Source organism: Corythoichthys intestinalis, chromosome 10, assembly GCF_030265065.1.
Source record: "Corythoichthys intestinalis isolate RoL2023-P3 chromosome 10, ASM3026506v1, whole genome shotgun sequence".
NCBI lineage: Eukaryota > Metazoa > Chordata > Actinopteri > Syngnathiformes > Syngnathidae > Corythoichthys > Corythoichthys intestinalis.
In genome coordinates this window covers 22,513,152-22,536,580 of record NC_080404.1, presented here as the reverse complement: position 1 = coordinate 22,536,580, position 23,429 = coordinate 22,513,152, and the positions used below count along the sequence as shown (strand labels likewise).

The 23,429-nt window shown below is 38.1% G+C and overlaps 1 protein-coding gene across 9 annotated transcripts in view; it reads left to right on the top strand.

Moving 5' to 3' along the window:
- Positions 1-23,429, top strand: part of gbf1 (golgi brefeldin A resistant guanine nucleotide exchange factor 1) — a 104,919-nt gene that overhangs the window by 12,719 nt on the left and 68,771 nt on the right. For all 9 annotated transcript variants that reach the window (XM_057847538.1, XM_057847533.1, XM_057847539.1 and 6 more), the window contains exon 3: positions 5,092-5,158. In XM_057847538.1, the coding sequence (XP_057703521.1) occupies positions 5,092-5,158 (67 nt within the window). The remainder of the gene's footprint in view (positions 1-5,091; positions 5,159-23,429) is intronic.

Sequence of the window (23,429 nt, the reverse complement as noted above, 5' to 3'; positions counted from 1 at the left end):
ACTGTCAAACATGGTGGTGGCAGCACCATGGTTTGGGCCTGCTTTTCTTCAGCAGGGACTGGGAAGATGGTTAAAATTGACGGGAAGATGGATGCAGCCAAATACAGGAACATTCTGGAAGAAAACCTGTCGGTATCTGCACAAGACCTGAGACTGGGACGGAGATTTATCTTCCAACAGGACAATGATCCAAAACATAAAGCCAAATCTACAATGGAATGGTTCAAAAATAAAGGTATCCAGGTGTTAGAATGGCCAAGTCAAAGTCCAGACCTGAATCCAATGGAGAATCTGTGGAAAGAGCTGAAGACTGCTGTTCACAAACACTCTCCATCCAACCTCACTGAGCTCGAGCTGTTTTGCAAGGAAGAATGGGCAAGAATGTCAGTCTCTCGATGTGCAAAACTGATAGAAACATACCCCAAGCGACTTGCAGCTGTAATTGGAGCGAAACGTGGCGCTACAAAGTATTAACGCAAGGGGGCCGAATAATATTGCATGCCCCACTTTTCAGTTTTTTATTTGTTAAAAAAGTTTAAATTATCCAATAAATTTTGTTCCACTTCACGATTGTGTCCCACTTGTTGTTGATTCTTGACAAAAAATTAAAATTTTATATCTTTATGTTTGAAGCCTGAAATGTGGCGAAAGGTTGCAAGGTTCAAGGGGGCCGAATACTTTTGCAAGGCACTGTGTATATATATATATGTGTATATATATATATATATATATATATATATATAGATATATATATAGATATAGATATACACAGACTTTATATAATTAACAACAGTTGTTATTGTTAATTTTTTGGTTTTATTTTAGTGCTTACTACAGTGGTTTTGACAGTTGAGAGCCCTGTGAGGACATGGAAGTCAACTGTCTCTCCGCTCGTCCTTGATGTTTTGAATGCTTTTACCGTAATCCTTGGAATACGCGGGTGCGCTAATTTTATGGTCCGTTGATCTGACCACAGGACTACGAACGTCCACTGGCATGACTGCAGTTATCAGCCATGAAACAATCTCTCACTTTTCGGTGAAATTCGCCGTTTTGAAGTCAAAAAGGGTGACCAATGTGAATTGTGTAGACCCGAGGAGAAATTTGTAAGGGGGGGGATTTTTAAAATGTCGCATGCTTGGTATGCAAGCGGAGAAAGCGGCACAAAGCCAAAAAAGCACACCAGAGTGGCCAAAACATTGACTTATTTCAACGAAACAGAGGAGGGTACACTGTTGTGTCCTGTCTCTTCAATGCCAAGCTTGGCTGCACATCGGCCGTGAATGAAGACCAAAAGCGCCATCACCCAGTTGTGTTTTATTGAAGTTGCTAAGCCTGTCGCTATATGCAATGAGTCCATTTATCGCACGGTAAATGAAATGAGGGCGGTAAGTTTCACGGCCGTGCTTTATTGCCGCGCGTGCGTGCATGAATTTGTGCGTGAGTGCTGATGGCATATGAGACTCCAGTGCCTTTTACAGATGATTATTGATCATCAACACGCCGTAGAATTAAAGTTCAGACATACAAAATGAGTAGGGCTGTCAAACGATTAAAAATTTTAATCGAGTTAATTACAGCTTAAAAATTAGTTAATCGTAATTAATCGCAATTCAAACCATCTATATAATATGCCATATTTTTCTGTAAATTATTGTTGGAATGGAAAGATAAGACGCAAGATGGATATATATATATATATATATATATATATATATACATTCAGCATGCGGTACTTAAGGACTGTATTTGTTTATTATAACAATAAATCAGCAAGATGGCATTAACATTATTAACATTCTGTTAAAGTGATCCATGGATAGAAAGACTTGTAGTTCTTTATGAAAAATGTTAGTACAAGTTATAGAAATTTTATATTAAAACCCCTCTTAATGTTTTCGTTTTAATAAAATCTGTAAAATTTTCAATCAAAAAATAAACTTGTAGCCCGCCATTGTTGATGGCAATAATTACTTACACTATAAAATCAGTCGCACCCAAGCGCCAGCAGAGGGCAGCAAAACTCCGCAAAACACAATTAACAAGTGGGCCTTTCACTCCTCTGTCATTTAAATCTGTCTGAGCTGGGCCAAGTGCGTTAATTGCGTCAAATTTTTTAACGGGATTAATTTAAAAAATTAATTAACGCCCGTTAACGCGATAATTTTTACAGCCCTAAAAATAAGAAAACACATCTATATTAAACATTGTAAACGTTAGCATTGCTACATTGAGGCTAATATGGAAAAAGGACAACTTACTTTAGAAGTAGGTCTTCGCCAAAACGCAAACTTGCGGTTAAAAGGTGACACTTCAAACATGAAAAATCGCTGGTTAACAGCATTTGCAAATGAAAAAAAATGATGACTGACACCACATGCTATGACAAAAAGAGCTTTTTTTTGCCGTGTGTAAAGTTTACGGTTAGCGGTTTAGCAAACGTGCTTCCGGTGAACATTTCAAAATAAAAACATATCATGTTCGTCATAGGGGTGGGCGATATGGCCTTAAACATGTATCACGATAAATGGAGCAGATTTATCTCGATAACGATAAATGACGATAAAGTCGTCCAAGCGGACTGTTATATAATTTGAAAATCTGAATCAATGCATGAAATACAGATTAACAGTTTCTTGTTGATTTAGTTACCAGCATTCAATTTGATATATTTAACAAATGTACATGCAGTCTAGACATTAGGTTTATACAAATGAATTGTAAACAATAAGAATTCAAGTATGAGCATTTATAACAGAGTGTATGGCTTGAACAATGTACATTGTCAAAATCGATATGCCTGTGCAAACATGTCATTGTAACACAAATGACTTGCAGCTCGAACAGTACACTTCAAAAAGACAATTTATTGTTAATGGCTGCTGTGACATAATTATTCAATACAAGTGTTTACTTTATGGTTTCAGGGTCTCCCCCCTCAGTGCATTTTTAAATAAATGCACACATACATGAACCCCCAAACAGACAGACACACATTAAAGCTATATTGATCTTCTGCAAATGAAACACTTAAGATTTTATGATAGCAATAATGACACAGAATTAAACACATACAGAAAAATAGCTGGGGCCATTTGTGCTTTATGCTGAATGCTTTACCATCACAAAAGCTATCAGAGAAATCACACACAGTCAGATACAAAATAACGCGACATAGTAATTGCTAGATGCAGTCCATGCCCAATCCACTCATTAAATTCAGCCGTTTCGACAAGGTTAGAGCCGCTATCCGACTCCATCACGTTCATTTGTAGCGTTAGCCGCTAGCGGCCGCTAGCGTTAGCGGCTAGCGTTAGCCTGTGGCCTGGCTACCGGTAGAAAGCACTGAAAGCACCATCTCCAGAAATTGTGAGAACAAGGGAGGACAGCTGGTGAAAGCCCGTCTGGATGCCACCAAGAGTCTATTAAATGTCGGGTGAAAGTTTGGCGAACCTCCCTTAAGCCACACTCCATCACGTTTTGCTTGTAGCATTAGCTGCTAGCGTTAGCTTACCGGGCTTCTGTTTGAGTGGCTTCCTGATGATCACGTGACTCCCTACGTAAGTACATTCACTGCTTTCTTAAAGGGGAATGAGCATAGATGAACAACACAGAGTCAAAGCGGGATGAAAAGACTATTTTCTTGTTTTATTAATTTACCGAATTTACCGACATGATCAAAATTACGTCGGTCATCGTGAAGAATTTCGGTGACGGTAAATTTTCGGTTTACCGCCCAGCTCTAGTTCGTCATATAAATAACGATTTCTGGAGTTAATCCCACATACTTCAGAATTCACATTCTACACTAAGAAATATCTTTAAAATGACACCCTTTATGAAAAATCTGATTGGCAATGAATATACTATTATATATAGTAGTATACTATAAAATTAATGCTAGATATTTTTTTATGAATTGTTCTGAATCATGTTGGAAAGGCAAAGTCAGTTTTTTGAATCTGTTTACGTTCCATTCTTTTCCACTAGTGAATGGTATCAGCATTTGACCTCTTTGTTTATTTGTGATTTATTGTTGTCATTAATGTGTTTATTTGTACTATAATAAATAATTTAAGTGTTCCAAAATGCTTTTGTAAATTGATAAGCGTCATCAAAAATGTCCTTGCTAAATTAGTAAAAAAAAAAAAAAAAGGGGGGGGAGGATTTATTTGATTAGTCGACTAATCGTAAAAATAGTCGTTTGACTAATGGGGAGAAAATTTTTCGTTTGGGATAGACCTAGTTGTACAGTGTACCGGAACATATTTCCTCCACACCCTTCTCACTTTTTTAACCCCTGACCCATTTTCATGCCTGAGTTATGCTGGACCTAGAAGACTTGGCTTTCTTCTTTGGGGCCATAATGTGAAACGTGGAGAATTAAATGGCGGATGTGGCACGGGTGTCGTAAAGTCAAAACGTTGTGGGCCGAGGACATCTTAACCAGAAAACTCACTGTGTATATATATATATATATATATATATATATATATATATATATATATATATATATACATGTTTTTTGCAATTGCCTGCTCTTTTATGTGTGACAACAAATGAATAGGCACCTGTAAAACTTAAAATCGCCCAATTTCTTTTTTTTTTTTTTTTTTTTTAAGGTTTATTCAATGTAGTATCAAGCATAAACCATGCACACACACAGCAAAAGATGAAAGTCAAATGTCAAGTCAAATATTCCAACAGAAAAAAAAAACATTCAGTTGCCATATCAGCGTCCTGTAAGCCAAGTTTTCACAAAGCATGCCTGATTTCCTACTTCCTCCTTTCTTTTGTGAGGTCACGAATAAGCTGGAAGAGATACTGAATCCATAAATACAATTAGGAATTGATTTCGCCCTTTTCTTCGAATTTGACATCTGACCAGAAGTGATGCGGCAATTTTAGGTAACAGTATTTTATTTACGTAAATTCAACAAAAAGGCTATCACTTTTGTTGCATCAAACAGATTTGAATTTAGTTAAAGAGTACTTCTTTTGTGTATTGTTTTCTTTCAAACTGTTTTTTCAAAGAAGGATATTTGATTGAAAGATGGAGATTTTGCAACCCTCTTCATTTTCTGATTTCAGGATGAAGAACAAGATCCTTTGTTGAACAGTTTTGGCCACCTGAAGGAAGTACTCGGCAACATAAAAGGTTGGTGGTCACTATAGTCATGCTGGTTAAGTGAGAGCTAATGAAATGAGTACAAGTTGTGTGAAACACTGTAGCCCCTTTCAGACATACGCTAAACTCCCGGGATTTAAACGGATAGCCCTTATGTGTGAAAGCAATTTCCCGGGTCGACTGACACTGAGATGACACAGACTTTACAGGTGGCATCCTACTATAATGTCCGAGACGTGGCATGTTTGAAAGCAGCCGTTGAAGTCTCAGGTCACAGCACGACGCTTGATGATGTAAATATCATGGTGGGCCGATCGTAATTTCCGTTTTCTTCGCAGTAAGACAAAAAGCGATAAACAAACATCGCAATAATCAACATGACAAACTGGAAAAAGCAAAATTAAGCTGGAAACATAACAAATAAATTGCTACTGGATCTTAGAGCCGAGAAAGAGAGGGTCCATCATCCATCTCGGAAATGTGTGTTTTATTTCGCTGCCGATGCCGACAAAAATAGCGTAATGTCCGTGTTATAAAATCCCGTCCTCCCCAAACAGAGAGCGTCGAGTCGCTAACACGGGACAAGTCTGAAGGTGTCCAACCCGGGTAATTCCTGGTATATCTCCCCATGTCTGAAAGCCCTGACACGGGTAACTCCTGCATCACCTTACACAGGAATTTATCAGGATATACTGTGTGAATCAGCTATACTGCACAGTGTCTTGGTCTTGAACAGTACCTAAGCTTCTCTTTCTCTCTCCTTTGTGTGTTCGGGTCTTGAACGCACAATATACAGTATTGATGACTCCGACACTTTCCATGCTACTTACTCTCAGGCATCCCCGAAAAAAAAAAAAAGAAAAAAAAGGAAAGCATCCTCATCCCAAAATTAATAATATTTTTTAAGGATCTCTTTGTGCCATTGGCAATGACTGACTTCCAATCGTGTGGCATCCAATCATTCATCTGCTCTAAACTGAAATGAGTTTGTAATCTAGTAGACGTATAATCCATTTGAAGTGGTAGGGCTTGGAGCGAATTATCATTCCACTTTCAATGGCAGCCAATGAGGCCACGTCTTGATGATTTTGGATCACTATCCTGGCTGTGAATGCTTCCAGTGCCATTGACGGTGATGGACATTTTGCCTGGTCAAAATGGATTGGACGTCTATCGCCATCAATGGCAGCCAATAAGTTATCAATGAAAATGCAAAAATATGCTCCAGTGCTCTCTAGAGTAGTAAAAAATTAAAATCTCCCCCATAACAACAAATTTTGCGAAAACGAATATATGAGTATAAAAACTTGTGCAATCAATTGTCATATCTGGATACATTTCAGTATCAATACTTGGATACTTTTTGATACTTTTGACAACCCTAATCTAGCCTAGGGGGGTTCATTGTTGAAGATTGCTGTATATCAAAGGGATCCAGGAGGCCGTATCTCTGCATACCTGTTGCTTTTGTAAAGCAAAACAAAAGTTTGCGTCTTCAAAAAAACAAAACAAAACAATCGCAACTCCTGCGATGCGACTACCGCGCATGCGCACATCTTGAATCTGATGTTCCAACGATATATTGTTCAGGCCTATTTAGAACTCTAGTGGGCGAAACAGGTAACTTACTTGTTAACAATAGGGCTGGCTACCTGGCTGACATGTTGTTTACCTCAAATGACGCCGCAGGTAACCTTGTCAAAGAGACTGAAGGCTGTCTTAACAGTATCTCAGAAAATAATTACAGTATGTTCATTAATTACACAATTTTATTTGAAAAACTAAAAACTAAAAACCAATACTATTTCGTCACATCTGTGTTCAGATTGTCTGTCAGGAAGCTAGATTTGGTTTCTTCTTTACTACATGAGCGACATGATTTAATGAGTATAGTTTTTATATGCCGCAGTGCTGTCTGACAGACTTGAGCTGGCCTGGACAATACTGCATATTGTCATGCCTTTGCAATGAGACCTGGCAGCTTCCATAACCCTTCATCTCCAGTTGCAACAGTGGAAGGCCATTGAGCAGTCAATGCACAATGCTGTGCAGCTTTAACCCACGCTGCTGTTGTCCATCTCCAGGGAATGCCTCTGCCATTGTGAGATGGACAGGCACTGCTGGCGGAGAAATTTACCATGTTGGTTAACCCTCTTTTTTTCTTATCCCATTACCTCTTACTGGCAAAGCAAAGCATGAACTGTATTATATTTGAACTTACCTTGTCAGGGGACACTGTTAAATTGTGAGCCTATGTCAAGGGCCCTTAAACCCTATTCCCATGTGCAGCTTGCTTCATATGTTAGCCTTATACCCTATTGAAAGGCAAAGGAAGATCACATAACCTCAATCGAGTTGTGTTGTTTGCCTTACATACTGAAGAGTTTTTTTCTTGTTCACTTGCCTAATATTGCACAGCTTTCCCCCTGATTTCTCATTCAGAAACACACGATATTTCATTTGAAAATTTTGTGGGTGGGCTGTGCTCGGCTTCTGCTCCAAGGCTTCACAACACATTGTCCCAGCTGCCTGCATTATGGAAGCTCTCTAATTCCATTCACTCATGCGTGGGTCTGCTCTTACACCAAAAGGCAAACAGAGAGGGAAATACGAATTGGTTCCCTCAAGATTTCTTAGCCAGGCAGAGTCTCTGGTCTGTTGTTTCTTTTCTATTGCTTTGTTTCTGGATAACGGCTGTTCTGTTCGACCTAACATGATTGACAGGAACATGTGCCACAGAGCTAGAGAATTGTGCAGCTGGAAGTATATCATCTGATTTTAGTTGGGTAAATATAGCAGGTTGTCTTGTCAAGTAGAGAGATAAATTGTTCTGGGAAAGGAAGTGTTGCCTCCTTTTTAAAAGAAGGGGGAAAAAACTTTCCATCAGCTACTTGAAAAGTCTCTCTGGACTGAAATAACGAGAGTACCATTGGAGAAACTCGGTCCCTGATTGAACATGTGGCGCGATCCGTCAACTCTGCATTGGAATCAGTCTGTCCAAGGAAGCAGGACCCTCAGTGAAGGCATTGTGGCTGCTCACTGGCCTCAATCAGTTAAGAGCTAAGCAAACATTTGCTTTGTCTCCTGTGTTAACCAAAAATTGCATGATGCCACCGGTTAATTCTCGAGGGTGACTTGCAGTATTTAAGTATGAACGAGCATTGGGAATTTTCAAAAGTGAAACTTGTTTATTCTGCTCATCCATTTCAGTTCATGGTCCAGCCGACTGCATACGGTTTGTATTGTTTCTCATCATGCGTGCGGTTTTCCATGTCTAAACCTTGGGGGAAACTGCAGTGTTGTTTTTGGTAGCCCTTTTAATTTTCGTCTTAGTCTTTTGGACGATAATGCTTATTCGTCATAGTCATATTTTAGTCATTTCAAAATGTGTCTACGTCTAGTTTTTGTCGACGTTTACTCAAAATGTTTTCGTGTGTAAAATTAAAAAGTTATTGTCCAAAAATGAATAAAGGTTTCCAACAGTTTCGAATAAACATTTACAGAACGGCACATATTGTAGAAGGACAACGCCAGCCTGGACGCCACAAACTATATGTAAAAAAAGTTGCCTGAGAGTTTAAGAGGACTCTTGCCGTTAGCATTAGCCTAATGCTTAGGCGAGCGTGAATGCTAGGCTAATGCTAAGAGGCACATTTAGTGTGTGAGGATCACTTAGCACAGACCTTTGAAGGCTCAAGCAATATTGCATATTCTCTCTTGCCAAGATTAAACACATCTTACTGTAGGTGATTTAAAACAAGCAAGCCTGGAGAGGACACTGGTGAGTTGGGGAGGGTGCAGCATGTCAAATGAGTAACACACCCAGACACTGCTAAGATGCAGACTAACTTCACAAAAAAATGTTCATCAGATAACTACACAAAACAATGCTCATCAGCCAAAAATAAATCTCCTGAGTGACATTTTTAGCTCGTTATCGTCCCCTCATTGTCATGAAAAAATTGTTCGTCGACGGAATATTTTTGTTATCGTTATTGTCATCGTCGACAAAAACAACACTGTGGGGAAGATTTTGCTTTTTTAAAGCTTTTTTTTTTTTACTTTTTTTTAAAAATTCTGGTCAGAATAATTTTGTACAGTTTTATATATATATATATATATATATGTATATGTATATATATATGTATATATATATGTATGTATATATATATATGTATATATATATATATATGTATATATATATCAGGGGTCGCGTTAACAGAATATTTTCCGTCGTTGACCGTTTTTTTAAAACGGTGACGGAAAAAACTGAAGTCCATCTGTCATTTTGACAGGTTGCAATTCACACCCCAGACCACAGGGTGGCGAGTGAGCATATTAATTAGCTATTGTCTCTCTTGATGCATGACGTCGTTGGCCTTACTCGGAAAAATGTCAAGGCAACTGAGTGTTTGCCTGGCACGGCCAGACTGTTCTCCCTGTATTTTTCAAACACTGAGAGAAAAGTCTGGGACACAGCCTCTCGAGTAGGTACAAAATCAATCGACAAATCAGATTTGTTTATTTGCGTGACGTGTTCTTCACGAGCAACGTCACTCTTGCGCGCCAAAAGCCGTCTCTACAGCAACACGGATGGCGAACGGGAGAGCCGAGAACATGTTCCAATCCGCGGTAAATTCAGTTTTAAATGAGCTAAAACACATCGACACGAGTCATTGACAACAGTCTGTCTCGCGCTAGCCATGTTGAATAAACTCCGTTCTCCTCGTATGTTTACTTCCGCGCGCAAGTCCCTCGTCCTGCCCTCGTCGCTTTGCTAACGGCACGTCTGCCCGTCGCTGATTGGTGCACTCCGCTGTCTGTTTGCCTCTTGTTAAGCTTGTTCGGACAGAATATTAATTAAAAATGAATGAAAACTAAATACTATTTAATATGTCATTATTATCATTTTTAAAATGTGACTGGTAAAAATAGATTATGACCGGATTTTTATGACACTGTCAGTCAAAATGACAGATAACGAAAAAGTCTAGCGCAACCTCTGATATATATATATATATGTATATATATATATATAATATTTATTTTTATATTTTAAATATGGTTCAAGCTCCGTCATAGAAATCTTACTTTACTAATTCCAAGTGTACAGTATATTACATGGCTGCTTCTATAAAGTCCATACATTAATCACGTCTCATACCCAACACTGATTTTTTTTCCTCTTTGCAACATTCTCATCTAGACCATTATGTTGTTTTTTCTTTTTCCTTTATTGAATATGTTTTAATCGTATGGCAGCCTGATGTATATCCTTTCTTAGAAATGATTTCAGTTTCATTTTCAGTCCTGTCACTCCAGGCTTTGGTTTTTTCAAAATCTAACCCCACCCTTCTGCTGCAGTGGAGGTCAGTTCTTCCTGCAGAAGAAACAGTTGTAAATCCCTTCATTTTTATTCATACAAATGCAGGTTTAGAGCTCAAAATAGCCCCTGTGGTGCAAAACCTGAGTGGACTTTTGACTTACAGCTTTTTTCCATTTGACACAAACACTATATTCTGAGGCACATATCTAATTGCATGGAATTGGCTCCAGACAGTACTATCAGGAATTACAATAAAAAAAAATACATTTCAGTAGAGAGAATGCATTGATAAAAAACAATAAAACAAACAGCATAGTACAAAAAAAATTGGAAACAGTACTGGAAAGAAAAAAATCCGGTAATTATGTTCTGCAGTTTTTAGTTTTTAACATAATACAACATGACACGACGCGACACTGCTGTCTCATTGACAACACTGCTTTATTACTATCTTACTAATACAGAAGGCATGGAAAGTATAAAATGTATAAAATATTTTTTAAACTTCAAAAGGCGTATGTTTAAAGGAACTTCAATTTACAACAATTTCTTTAACGAATCAATTTGCAAACAAGGTTGTTTTCTCCTTGCAATAATTTCATTCCAGTCTGTTTTTTTACTGTCACAAACTCAACGCATAGTTCCAATGTGAATAGGCAGGCCCTCACCATAACCTATGAAATGGATCACAAGAAAGTAGAATTTTTCTAGGCAGCTGTTATCTGTTTATGACCTGGCTTCAGAGAACATGCTGAAAGCTGCACAAATCATATCAGAAAGGCAAAATGATATAGAAAGAAAAGTACCAAATATAATGAACAAGAAAAAATATCTCTACAGTAGGTAACAATTAATAATAGGGTTGTTCCGATCATGTTTTTTTGCTCCCGATCTGATCCTGATCGTTTTAGTTTGAGTATCTGCCGATCCCGATATTTCCCGATCTGATTGCTTTTTTTTTTTTTGCTCCCGATTCAATTCCAATCATTCCCGATAATTTTTCCCGATCATATATATATATATATATATATATATATATATATATATATATAATATTGGCAATGCATTAAGAAAAAAATGAATAAAACTCGGACGAATATATACATTCAACATACAGTACATAAGTACTGTATTTGTTTATTATGACAATAAATCCTCAAGATGGCATTTACATTATTAACATTCTTTCTGTGAGAGGGATCCACGGATAAAAAGACTTGTGACTTTGTATATTGTGACTAAATATTGCCATCTAGTGTATTTGTTGAGCTTTCAGTAAATGATACTGCAGCCATGTCCCAGTGCATGATGGGAAGTGGAACCATGATGGGAAGTGGAACCATGACTGTGCGTTGTGCTACCAATGGATATTTCTTCTCTGCTTTGGGAAATAACGTTAGGTGTTTAGACAAAGATCAATTGCCACCTTGCTTCCCCACATTGCTTCCCATGATATTTCTAATCATAGGGAGAGGGATTGTAAGGCTTTAGCCAATTGAAGAAAGGCTCCAAAGGCTGCCAAAATTCACTCTACTCATTTAGCGCTGCCTTTTATTTCTCTATATAGGTAAAACGGCGTCATTACAGATTGAGCGCGACAATGAGTGAGCGGGTTGTGCAGCGCATACATTAATTGTGTTACATTTTTTAATAAATTAATTGCCGCCGTTATCGGGATATTTTTGATAACCCTACCTTAAGCCTAAACTAAAGACTCTGGATGAGTGTAACATATTATGTCTGTAACGTTAAATACAATTAGAAAACAATTTAAAAAAAAAAAATATATATATATATATATATATATTAAAAAAAGGCATGGCCGATATTTTTTTGCCGATTCCGATACTTTGAAATTTACGTGATGTACGTTTATATATATATATATATATATATATATATATATATATATATATATATATATATATATATATAAACATACACATATATATATATGTGTCTGTGTGTATGTAGGTGTGTAAACCTACAGTGCCCTCCATAATTATTGGATTTATAATAATTATGTGTTTTTTAGCTTCAAAAAATGTTTTTTTCTTATAATAATATGGGACCTTAATGGAAAAAAGAGAAAACTCCAACCTTCAATACAAGTGCATTTATTCAGTGGGGAAAAAAATCCCACATAAAGAAATAATTATTTGACATCAAATAATGTGTGTCACAATTATTAGCACCCGTGGTGTTAATACTTTGTACAACCCCCTTTTGCCAACAAAACAGAACCTAATCTTCTCCTATAATGTTTCACAAGATGGGAAAAGACAGAAAGAGGGATCTTCGGCCATTCCTCTTTGCAGAATCTCTCTAAATCATCCAGAGACCTGGGTCCTCTCCTCCGTACTCTCCTCTTCAGCTCACCCCACAGGTTTTCAATGGGGTTGAGGTCTGGGGACTGAGATGGCCATGGGAGGAGCTTGATTTTGTGTCTGGTGAACCATTTCCGTGTAGATTTGGCCATGTGTTTAGGGTCATTGTCTTGCTGAAAGACCCAGTGACGACCCATCTTCAGGTATGGTATTTCAAAATATTCATGATGCCATGCACCCTAACAAGGTTCCCAGGGCCTTTGGAAGCGAAACAGCCCCACAGCATCACTGACCCACCCCCACACTTCACAGTGGGTATGAGGTGCTTTTCTTTCGTGGCACGCCAGACCCACTTAGAGTGTTTGTTGCCAAAAAGCTCAATCTTGGTCTCATCTGACCAAAGCACATGGTCCCAGTTGAAGCCACAATACCGCTTGGCGAACTCCAGATGTTTGCGTTTATGATTGTGAGTGAGGAAAGGTTTTCTCCGTGCATGCCTCCCAAACATTGTTGGCGTGTAGACACACCCCATACCCACAGTGGCTTCTCGGGCTTTCCTGCTTCCGCCTTCCCCTCTCTTTTCTGCCTGGTTACCTTCCCTGCACTCCGGCGCGAGTCGCTGCCTCGGTGCTGGTGGGTGGGCCGGGTATCTGCTCCGGGCGGGGATCCTGTCCTGCCCTGCGATCAGGCAGCATAGAATAGTATGCCAACATATCTACACTCACAAATACTGGGCTCTACACCTCACATGGCTGATTTGTTTACACTTCACCCCACCCAATCACTTATCTTTCTGACCCCCCCCCCCCCCCCCCCCCCTTCTCCTTGGTCATCAGGCCCCCCCACATGGTGTCATCCGGAAATACAACTAGCTAACGGTAGCAACAACATATTCAAAGTTAGTCTAGGCGTTCACTGTATTTTTTCTTGTTGTTTGTGCTTTTCTCTCTCTCTCTCCTTTTCTCTTTCTGTCCCCCCATAGCCCCTTCCTGTTCACTGCTGTCTCCTAATAAACGAAACACTGTGAATAATCACAATCGCAATCATACTTCCATATGATACATTACAACTGTTCAGATCATTATGGACACTCAGATTCCCATTCTCCGTGTCATGCAGTCCCGTGTCAAGCAGCTTAACAGGACAGGTTTAAAAATAAGTAAATAAATAATTTATAAATGGAGAAAACCCAAAGAATGATGGAAGAAATCTACGTTTCTTGTTTTTTTAATGTGTAGTGTACTCAGGATGATCATAAGTGAATATGTCAATATTAACACCCAAACAAGTCTGGATTGTTTCATTTAAATGACACAACGCTAGTGGTGAATGACCCGCTAAACATGTTACAGAAGCACTCAACTCATCTTATTGCGCCTCCATTTGTATGAGGTCTGAGATCAACTCAAGCATGAAGTCACTTCTTAAATGATTAGTCAGGTAGTTCTGTTTTGCATCCCAATCTGTGCCTTAATCATTCTAAAATAACATTTAGAGCAAAAACATCGCTTACGATGAATAAAATCCAACAGTTTATACGTAAAACATTTTTTCCCTCAAAGTTCTGAAATACTGGAAATGCCTTGTTTTATTGAATCAGATAACACAGCACACCCATGTTTTCACATTGCAATCTGTGTGATGAAGACAACGTCACTAATTTGTTGCATTTTACCGCGATGTCAGTCATCGGGCGAGAATGCACACATGACGCTGATCCTATTCTCCTTTCAAGGTCGTGTGTATGTGTGTTGTCTCAGACCTCAGCTGTGGTCAGCCAGGCGCTGGCGGGTGTCTCTGGGGTTATAGTCTGAGCACATGGGAACTGACTGGCCTTACACCCTTCCCCCTCCCATGCCATCTGATCTTTTCACATATATCACTCCCAATTGAACCAGCCGAAGGCAGCTGGTAAATGCCGATGAGGAGGAACCATATTTCATGTCACTCACCCACTTATGCAAATATGTTTACTCACGGTGGCATTCAGAGCAAAGACAATCCTCATCATGGAAATTCTTCACATGTCTGTCGCTTTACCCTCGGGTCATGTAGCTAGAAGTATGAGCTCATGGAAGAGACTCTCAGTTTGCTGTTAATGTTATTTTTATGACCTGGTCAAAATACAATAGACTAAGTCAGTCTGTCGGTGTTCATTTTTTTGTCTTGAACCATACAATATACTTAACTGTTTAATCCACTTTGATTTTCAGTGGCTTTAAATGTTTCATTTTGTTTACCCTTGTCAGTTCCAAAAATTACTTGAGTTTGCCTTTGATTTAATTTTGAATACGCAATTCAGCTTAACTGGATATATACACTCACCAGCCACTTTACTAGGCACATCTGACCAACTGCTCGGTAACGCAAATTTCTAACAGCCAATCACACTCAGTGCATCTAGGCATGTAGGAAGGGTTAATATGTTCTGCTGCTGTTCAAACCGAGCATCAGAATTGGGAAGGTGATTTGAGTGATTTTGAATGTGGCAATCGTTGTTGGTGCCAGGCGGGCTGGTCTGAGTATTTCAGAAACTGCTGATCTACTGGGATTCTCACGTACCACCATCTCTAGGGTTTGCATATAATGGTCCGAAAAAGAGAAAACATCCAGTGAGCAGCAGTTCGGTGGGCCAAAATGTCTTGTTGATGCCAGAGGGAAGAGTACAATAGACTGACTGGTTCAAGCTGATAGAAAGGCAACAGTAACTCAAATAACCACTCGTTAAAACCGAGGTATGCAGAAGTGCATCTTTAAATGCACAATAGAGGTCGAACGATATGGGATTTTCAAATGCCAATGCCGATATCCAAAACCGATTGTGTAAGCAGATGCTTGAGGCGATATTCTTTTTTTTTTTTTTTTGAAGCACATAGAGTATGAAAGGCATTTTTTTAAAATTGCTTCAACAGCTTCAAATTTACAATGATGACCTGAGACTTAAAGGATGAATTTGGTCCAGTGCTCCCAAACTAATGAACATAGCGCTTTTTTTTAATGATTATACACACTCAGAAAGAACAGTACATACTTTTCAAATAATTAAACCCACCAGGATGTAACGACCAGATGTAAAGAAGTGAGAGTTCAAGAGGATGATCGCCACGCTAAAGCTAATTCTAACGCGAATGTTTTGGTAATGCTATGGTAATGCTACGGATTACATTTAGACACCTTAAAACGCTAAAGCAACATTGTTTATTTTCTCATGCAAGGTTAAAAAAAATCTTACAAAATTTACAAAACGGGGAAGCCTGAGGCTTCCTGCAGCAGCCTGCCTTCATGCTGCTGCAGGGTCCTCCCGGGGTCCTACCATCAGTCAGCGGCAGCCACAGTTGCCCACACGGATGCCTGATCAAAATCATTTTTTATATGCTTATTCTTGTTGGAAAAACGTCCATTTATCGGCTGGCCGATATATCGGTCGACTTCTAATGCACATCATGTCAAAATTTGAGGCAGCTGGGCTACAGCAGCAGAAGAGCACACCAGTTGCTGCTACTGTGAGCTAAGAACAGGAAACTGAGGCTATAATTCACACAAGTTCACCAAAATTAGACAATGATAAATTGGAACAATTCTTTGGTCATACGAGGCTCGATTTCTACTGTGACATTTGGATGGTGAAGTCAGAATTAGGGATTGATCACATCACATCCATCCTGCCTTGTATCAACGATTCGGGCTGGTGGTGGTTTGGCACATTTTGGGGCCTTAGTACCAACTCCAATGCCACATCCTACTTGTGAGAGGTGTTGTGAGAGGTGTAAACATTACAATTATTCCCCCCCTTGTTTTTGGTTTCTATTTTGTTGTTGGCAATGGATAAGTAACCATTGCTGTGAAAATGTATACTGGATAACAAAGGTACGAATTAACTACTATTATTATCATGTTCAAATGTGTTTTATGACTAACAGTGGCGTCTTGGATTGTACATGGATTACACAGTTGTAAAACTCTCCATCAAAAGAGCTTTGGTTAATCAGAGTGTCTCCTCCACCACAGGTTGCCATCTAGTTCTGGTTAGTACCAGTAAATTTCAGCAGTTAACAGTGTCCTAACTGGGGAATGACAGGCATGGCTTAGTTCCAGTGTGAAGAAAGGATGCAACTGTTGTCCTGTATCAGAGGTTCCTTACAATGTGATGAGTGGAAGGAGTGTCCCAGCAGAGAGCTATTAATCATGTATGGCAAGATGTCTGCAAGATTGGGGTAGGGGTTAAAGGTTTAGGATAAGGACAGGTTGTGGAAGGTCCTTTGGTGGATCTTGATGTGTTGATGGAAACAGAAGGCAGAATTTGAGCTAAACCTACATATCACCGAAAGGAAAGACAAGTTAAGCAACTTGAACCTGGATTGTCAAGTGCAAACACTATAACACTTTTATTTTTTATTTTTTAAATAATTTTTTTTCAAAAGTTATACAGCGCGCCCTAAGGCAGGCTGAACGAGATACAGCTTTTATGGCCATAGAAAGTGTGATTTTTTTTTTTTTTTTTTTAAATTTTTTTTCAAATGTGTAAAATGTATCATTTTGTAATCTCAGTTGTCGTAAGTAGGACTTGAACCTGTGAACTTGAGCCACCAGTTGCTTATGCCTCGTCTAGTATTTACACCACCCCTCCCTCCCAAAAACAAGAAGTGGAAACGACTCAGCCAAACAAATGCATTAGCTTTGTTGCCAAATCTAGCGAAAGAAAATCTATAGCTGCAGAACACCTTTGTGATGCATAACACATACTGTACTTACTTTGTACATTTTTACTGTATGTGGAAATTTTGGAAATTTGACTCACATTCTATGTGATAATTTCCAAATTTGACTCGCCACAGAGAGCCTGCCAAATTTGAATGAAGAAAATAAGTTTTTAAAATAAGCATCCAAAATCATGAAAAATGTAGACCTTCTGAGAGCTACTGGACACTCTGGGCGTGTCGCTGAATGGGCTGAAAACACACTCTGATTGACCTTCACTTGTTATTCAAATATAGTACATACCAAACCAGTGGGTCACAGAATGTTTGTAGTGAAAATCATTGTCTGGTAACGCGGGCCACTGTTTTTAATAAACAGTTAACTTTTCCTGAAGTACTAGTATACTGTAGCTATTGGGTAGACCCAGACACAGATGTGGGTAGAGTCCCCAAAAATATTACTCAAGTAAGTAAGTGTTACTTCTAAATATAATTCAAGTAAAAGTAAGTCACCCAAAATACAAAAGTACATATTTAGTGAAAAGAATACGTAAGTATAGTGATCCCGGATCCCTCGCTACTTGGTGCTTCAAACTTTGCACCCTCAGTCCATTGTGGATTTTTTTCAATTAAAAAAAAAAAAAAAACACAACAAAACAGTATTTTATTTAAAAATGTTGATATATATACATGTCAGTGACGTGCGGTGAGGTTCATGCACGGTACATATTATCGATACGTAAAAGTAAGAAAATAACATGCATTTGCTCTACACCTTCAATGTGTTGGCCGTCGCAATTCTATAATTCATGCAACATAAATGAGAGTAAAGAGTGGTGTACAAAACCACAGAATTCAATTCTGACCTTTAGTGAAATATTCAGTTGTTTTTAAAAATTTTAATTCTGATACTTTAATCAATTTATTACAGAATGCTAAACAGAAAGTGTGAAAAGAAAAACAAAGGATATTTTATTTAAGTCCAAAATTTAGTTTTTAAATATTCTATTGTATTTTTCTTAGTCTAAGCTCTTTTTTTATTTTATTTTTTTTATAAGATTGAAATGAAAACTGTTTGTGGTCTTGCGCCTGTCCTTCACCACAAAAACCGCCGTTACTTTGGAAGGGCATAGGTTTGGTCTCAACATTCGTAGGGACGATATAACAGCATAACCTGCATGTAGGTACACTTTTTGCTGGTGACGGGACATTAATAAGACCAAACAGATTGGATGAAGGGGGCAAAGGGCCACATTTCTCATGTATATGAACCTAATTAATTAATAGGCAAAAATGATCAATGCAAAATAAATCCTTATCTACTGATAATAACTTTTACGTGCATTGGTTCAGATGATACACTGTTCGATTCAAACCTTTGTTTTCAAAAAATACTAAAGAAACATTTTGAAAACTTCCTGAATAAATGTCTGGTTTTTATTAGCAAACATAAACATAATGAAAATAATTCACTTAATAATGGTAGGGTCAATTCTATCCTTACAACATATGGAACTATTAAAAGATCTAAATTCTCTATATAACTGAACATTATATCATCCAAAAAAGGTAAGGTTGCTTAAAAGTTGGTGGGGACAATTTTAGCATCCTGAAAAGTTGGTAGTGTTATGTCCCTACCGTCCCTATGCAAACCTAAGCCCTTTTTGTAAAAGTCCTCCTTATTATCCTTTACTTTAAAAAATCTCTCCGCCTCAATGGAGAGGATTGCTTCAATTAGATTGTTCTGTGTTCTATTTGACAAGCCAGAAAACACCGTGGATGTGTCCAAATGTCTAGATAACCTTTCATCTTTCTCAGCAAAACCATGTAATCGTTCTACATATATGCCACGTTTAGAAGAGCTTACACGCTCATCGTTACCACGAAATGTTAACTCCTGTTTAGCTAGGATGCAGGTTGCGTTAATGAGGTCTTTCAAACTCTTTCGGTTTTCCTTTACCTTGGGGTTGTGGATGCTACCGTTGAGCTTCCGCTGTTCGTCAAAGCCAAATCGATCCTTGAGCTTCCAAAAGTTTTTAAAGCAATCAGGCTTTAAATGTGAGTGGTCGAGCTCTCATGTTTGCTGAGGCTTCGTGGTAGTTTTTTAATTTCACAATATCTCGTGTTAGTCCAGACATTGGCACAAGTTGAGAAGAAAAGGCAGGGAAAGCAGCAAAGGCGATTTTTCGAAGGACAGCCACATAGCCAGTCTTTTCGGGTGTACCAGTCCGTTTGAAAAGCGCGAGTTATCTTCTTTCCCGTAGTTTGAAGCAAACCTTGTAGCTCCAGTGTTGTGAATCGCGTCCACTTTTGACGGAAAGTCCGGTTTCACGTACGCCCCCTTTCAGTGCGGCAGAGTACTATCTGCCGCAACATGTGCCTTTTCACTGCGGTTTTATTTCCCATCAGCAAAACTAAATATGTTGCTAACAAACATCAGGTCAAATAAACGTATCTGGAAACATTATAATGGCGACATGCAGATGTACGGCAACCAGCACGCTCCAATTCCATGTATCAACCCAGTTTGTTATGGATTGCGCATTCAGAGGTGAGGCTTTACTCGTTGCTGCCGCACCTCTCGTTTCGTTTCGTTTCGTTATTTGAACAGGAAATAGGCAAGCGATTTTGACTATAAAAAATGTTTGAAATGAGTCATACATAAAGAGCAATGGACAAATATTAATATAAATTTGATGCTATAATTATTTTTTTGTCATGAGAGCCTCACCTGCCTCCCCTGACCGCACGTCACTGATACATGTACACATATGTACATATGTATTGTACATGTACAAATCATTGTTTTATATCTATCTAATTTATATCATAATTATTGCATTTGTAGAGCTGAAAAACAATTTATTAAAAAATATACATATGTTTTTTTTTTAATTAGAGGGGAAAAAAAGGGAAAATCATGTCTCATATGTATCTCTTTCCAGTACTGTTAAATCTGAATAAATACATTGAACACGCCACAAAAAAGAATGATATATGGCGGAAAACAGACAAGACTGAAAAAGCAGTTTCTGCTTTTGCACTCCTCTTTAAAAGAAACTGTTGTATTTTAAGCCAAAACAACTGTTGTGTTTGATAGAACAATATGTCTATATGCTGCCATAGCAGATTCATGGCTCATTAATCCCCCTAACTATTTTTAATTTGTCCGTTTTACCCTGGAAACCCCTGTTTACAGACGTCGCGCAACCGCTTTTGTTTCAACTTAGCCATAAAAAGAAGGTAAGTAATCGTATTTATTATTCGAAACGTCTGTCATTTTTAGCTTAGAATCATTAATTAATGTCTAATATTTAGCTAAAAAAAAAAAAAAAGACTTTAAAAAATTATTCTCGCATATGTTAAACTTTTAAACAAATTACGTCACAATGAAAAAATTGGCGTCTATAAAAAAGTCACGGATATCTACCTCATAACTATGGCTTAATTGTATTTTTTTTCGTTACGGTCGCATTTTCCCCCAATATTTTAGATGATAATAATCGATCCAAACAAAGAAAAATTGAAAGAAAAAAAAAACGTTTAAACGGGAAATCTCCTTGATGTCTGCAATTTCTGCATCGCGACCCTTGTTATATTGCCATGTTTCACCCATAAAATCCCCCAAAAATCCAGATGTGGCCATTCACTGCTGTGTCTTAACACTCGGTGATACATGCTACATGGAGTTTTTGGATAAAAAAGAGGTAAGTACGCGATAATATCTCGTTAAAATCATGCCGTCTTTAATTATGCTCTCGTGTGCTCCCACCTCCAATTAGGGTTGTGCTGTTGAATTTTTTTTTTTTTTTTAAACGCTCTCCTGTTCAAAATGTTTCTTCCCCCAGAAAATTGAAATTTTATGCTTTCCAATGATGTATCACACTTGCATATCGGAAAATTTTTAAATTTGGCCAAATTGGGTGTCTCAGAGCGGAACTTCAAGTCACCTGAGTGTTTTCTGCCAAACGTATATATTTTTTCCCAATGTAAATGTAATGTAATAATTAGAGATGCACGATAATATCGGTCACCAATAATTATCGGCCGATAATGGCAATTATGACGTCACACAGATAATCCAGATAAAACGAAATTCAACCGATAATGCAATCCGATAATTATATACTTGATTTAGCCTCCAAATGTGCGCAATCAACAGTTTTGTCCAATTCTTAGGAATGGCTTACTTTTAAAGGCATTTTTGTGCAACTTGGCTGTTTATTCTCTAAGTAATTGTTGCCAAAAGCTTACCATTACACAACGTCATTGCAGTTGTTTAGTTGTTGGAATTTACTACTTGTTCACATTTGATGTGGAAAAAAAAAGCACTAAATTACATTTTTTGCACAGTAACATTTGATCTTTGTATACGTTAAAATTTTACATACATATTTGAATAGAATTATCGGCGTGACATTATCGGTTATCGGGTGGAAGGGGCAGGAAATTATCGGTTATCGATATCGGTTGAAAAATGTATTATCGTGCATCATTAGTAATAATGTAAGCTCTGCCTCTGCTTTGCGGATTTTCGATTTTCATTCCTCGTTCCCCATTAACCGCGAAAAACGAGGTATCACTATAATGAGTAACTACTTACAGTGTCAGATTTTTTGTTTTAAACAATGTTATAATTTTTTTCTCAGCACAATGCTATCGTATATAATCTGTTATGATTATACTGTACCTATAACCTATTACACGGCCATAAAATGATCAAATTCAAACTACAAAAATCTACAGAAATGAAATACCACCCGTCCAAAGGTGATGACTGCACTCTAGAGGAAATAACTTATTTCCTACTATGAAATCAAAACGATCACATCTCCGGTAGTGCCCCCCCAATAAAACTGGAAGAGAGGTTCAAATCAGCACTTTTGTGTATTGTTGACGGCAGCGCTCTGTCAAATCATGTTAATTTTTTTGGGGTGCTTTAAAGATGCCACGTGGTTGAAAATCTGTGATCATCAGACCTGACTGCAGCTTGTATGTAGTCATGTGACTGTATTGTTACGTCTGATCGGTATAATTGAGTCATGTGATTATTGTTGCGACGTCTCATTGGTGAAACCAATAGAGAACCGCAGTGAGCGTTATTGGGAAAAATGAAGTAAAATCTAATATGCATAATAAAGATACTCTCAAATATAACAACATGCCAATTGACTGCAAAAATATGATGCGTGCAACAAGGAGTGTTTTTAAATCTGACGACACTTCCACAACTCAGAGTGAGATTAGAATGGTTGAAAACACATTTCAATCTGCTGACAGTGGAGTGAGATAAGCAAGGCATGGCCCAGTGCAGCTGACAAGAAGACGTGCTCAATTCCAGCGATAACTAGGTGTTGATTACGTTGAATGCAAAGTAGATCTGCTGATATGTACACCCACGTTCACTCCCTTCTCTCGAACCATCATTCACAGCTTTGGGTTTCACATCTCTTGTACAAAGATATGGTCTTGGGCAGGAGGATTCAAAGTGTGAGACAGTTTGCTCCCCTGTCAGACAGCATTAAAACGAACGAAGGCTTTCGTTTTCCAAAAACACCTACTTGCATCAGCTGTCTACAAAACAATGTACAGTACTGGGGTTGACCCAATCATATATTTTGCACCCGAGTTCAACTTCATGTCACCTGATTTTGAGGATATGCCGATACCTGGTACCGATCTGATACCTCGGCAATGTACTAAGAAGGGGGAAAAAAGCACATTCAATGTAAAATATTTACATTTTGCTGAATTTATAACTTTGGCATAATGCTATCTTACTGTTAGCTTTCCAAAATAGCTAGCATAACATTCACTGACAGGCTATGTTAACGTCTGATTCTGCTGTGTTGTGCAAAACATTTTTTTGTTTGTTTATTTTGACATTATCCTTCGACCTTTTGATTGTTTTGTTACTTTGTATATCTTAAAAAAATAATTAAAAGTACTAA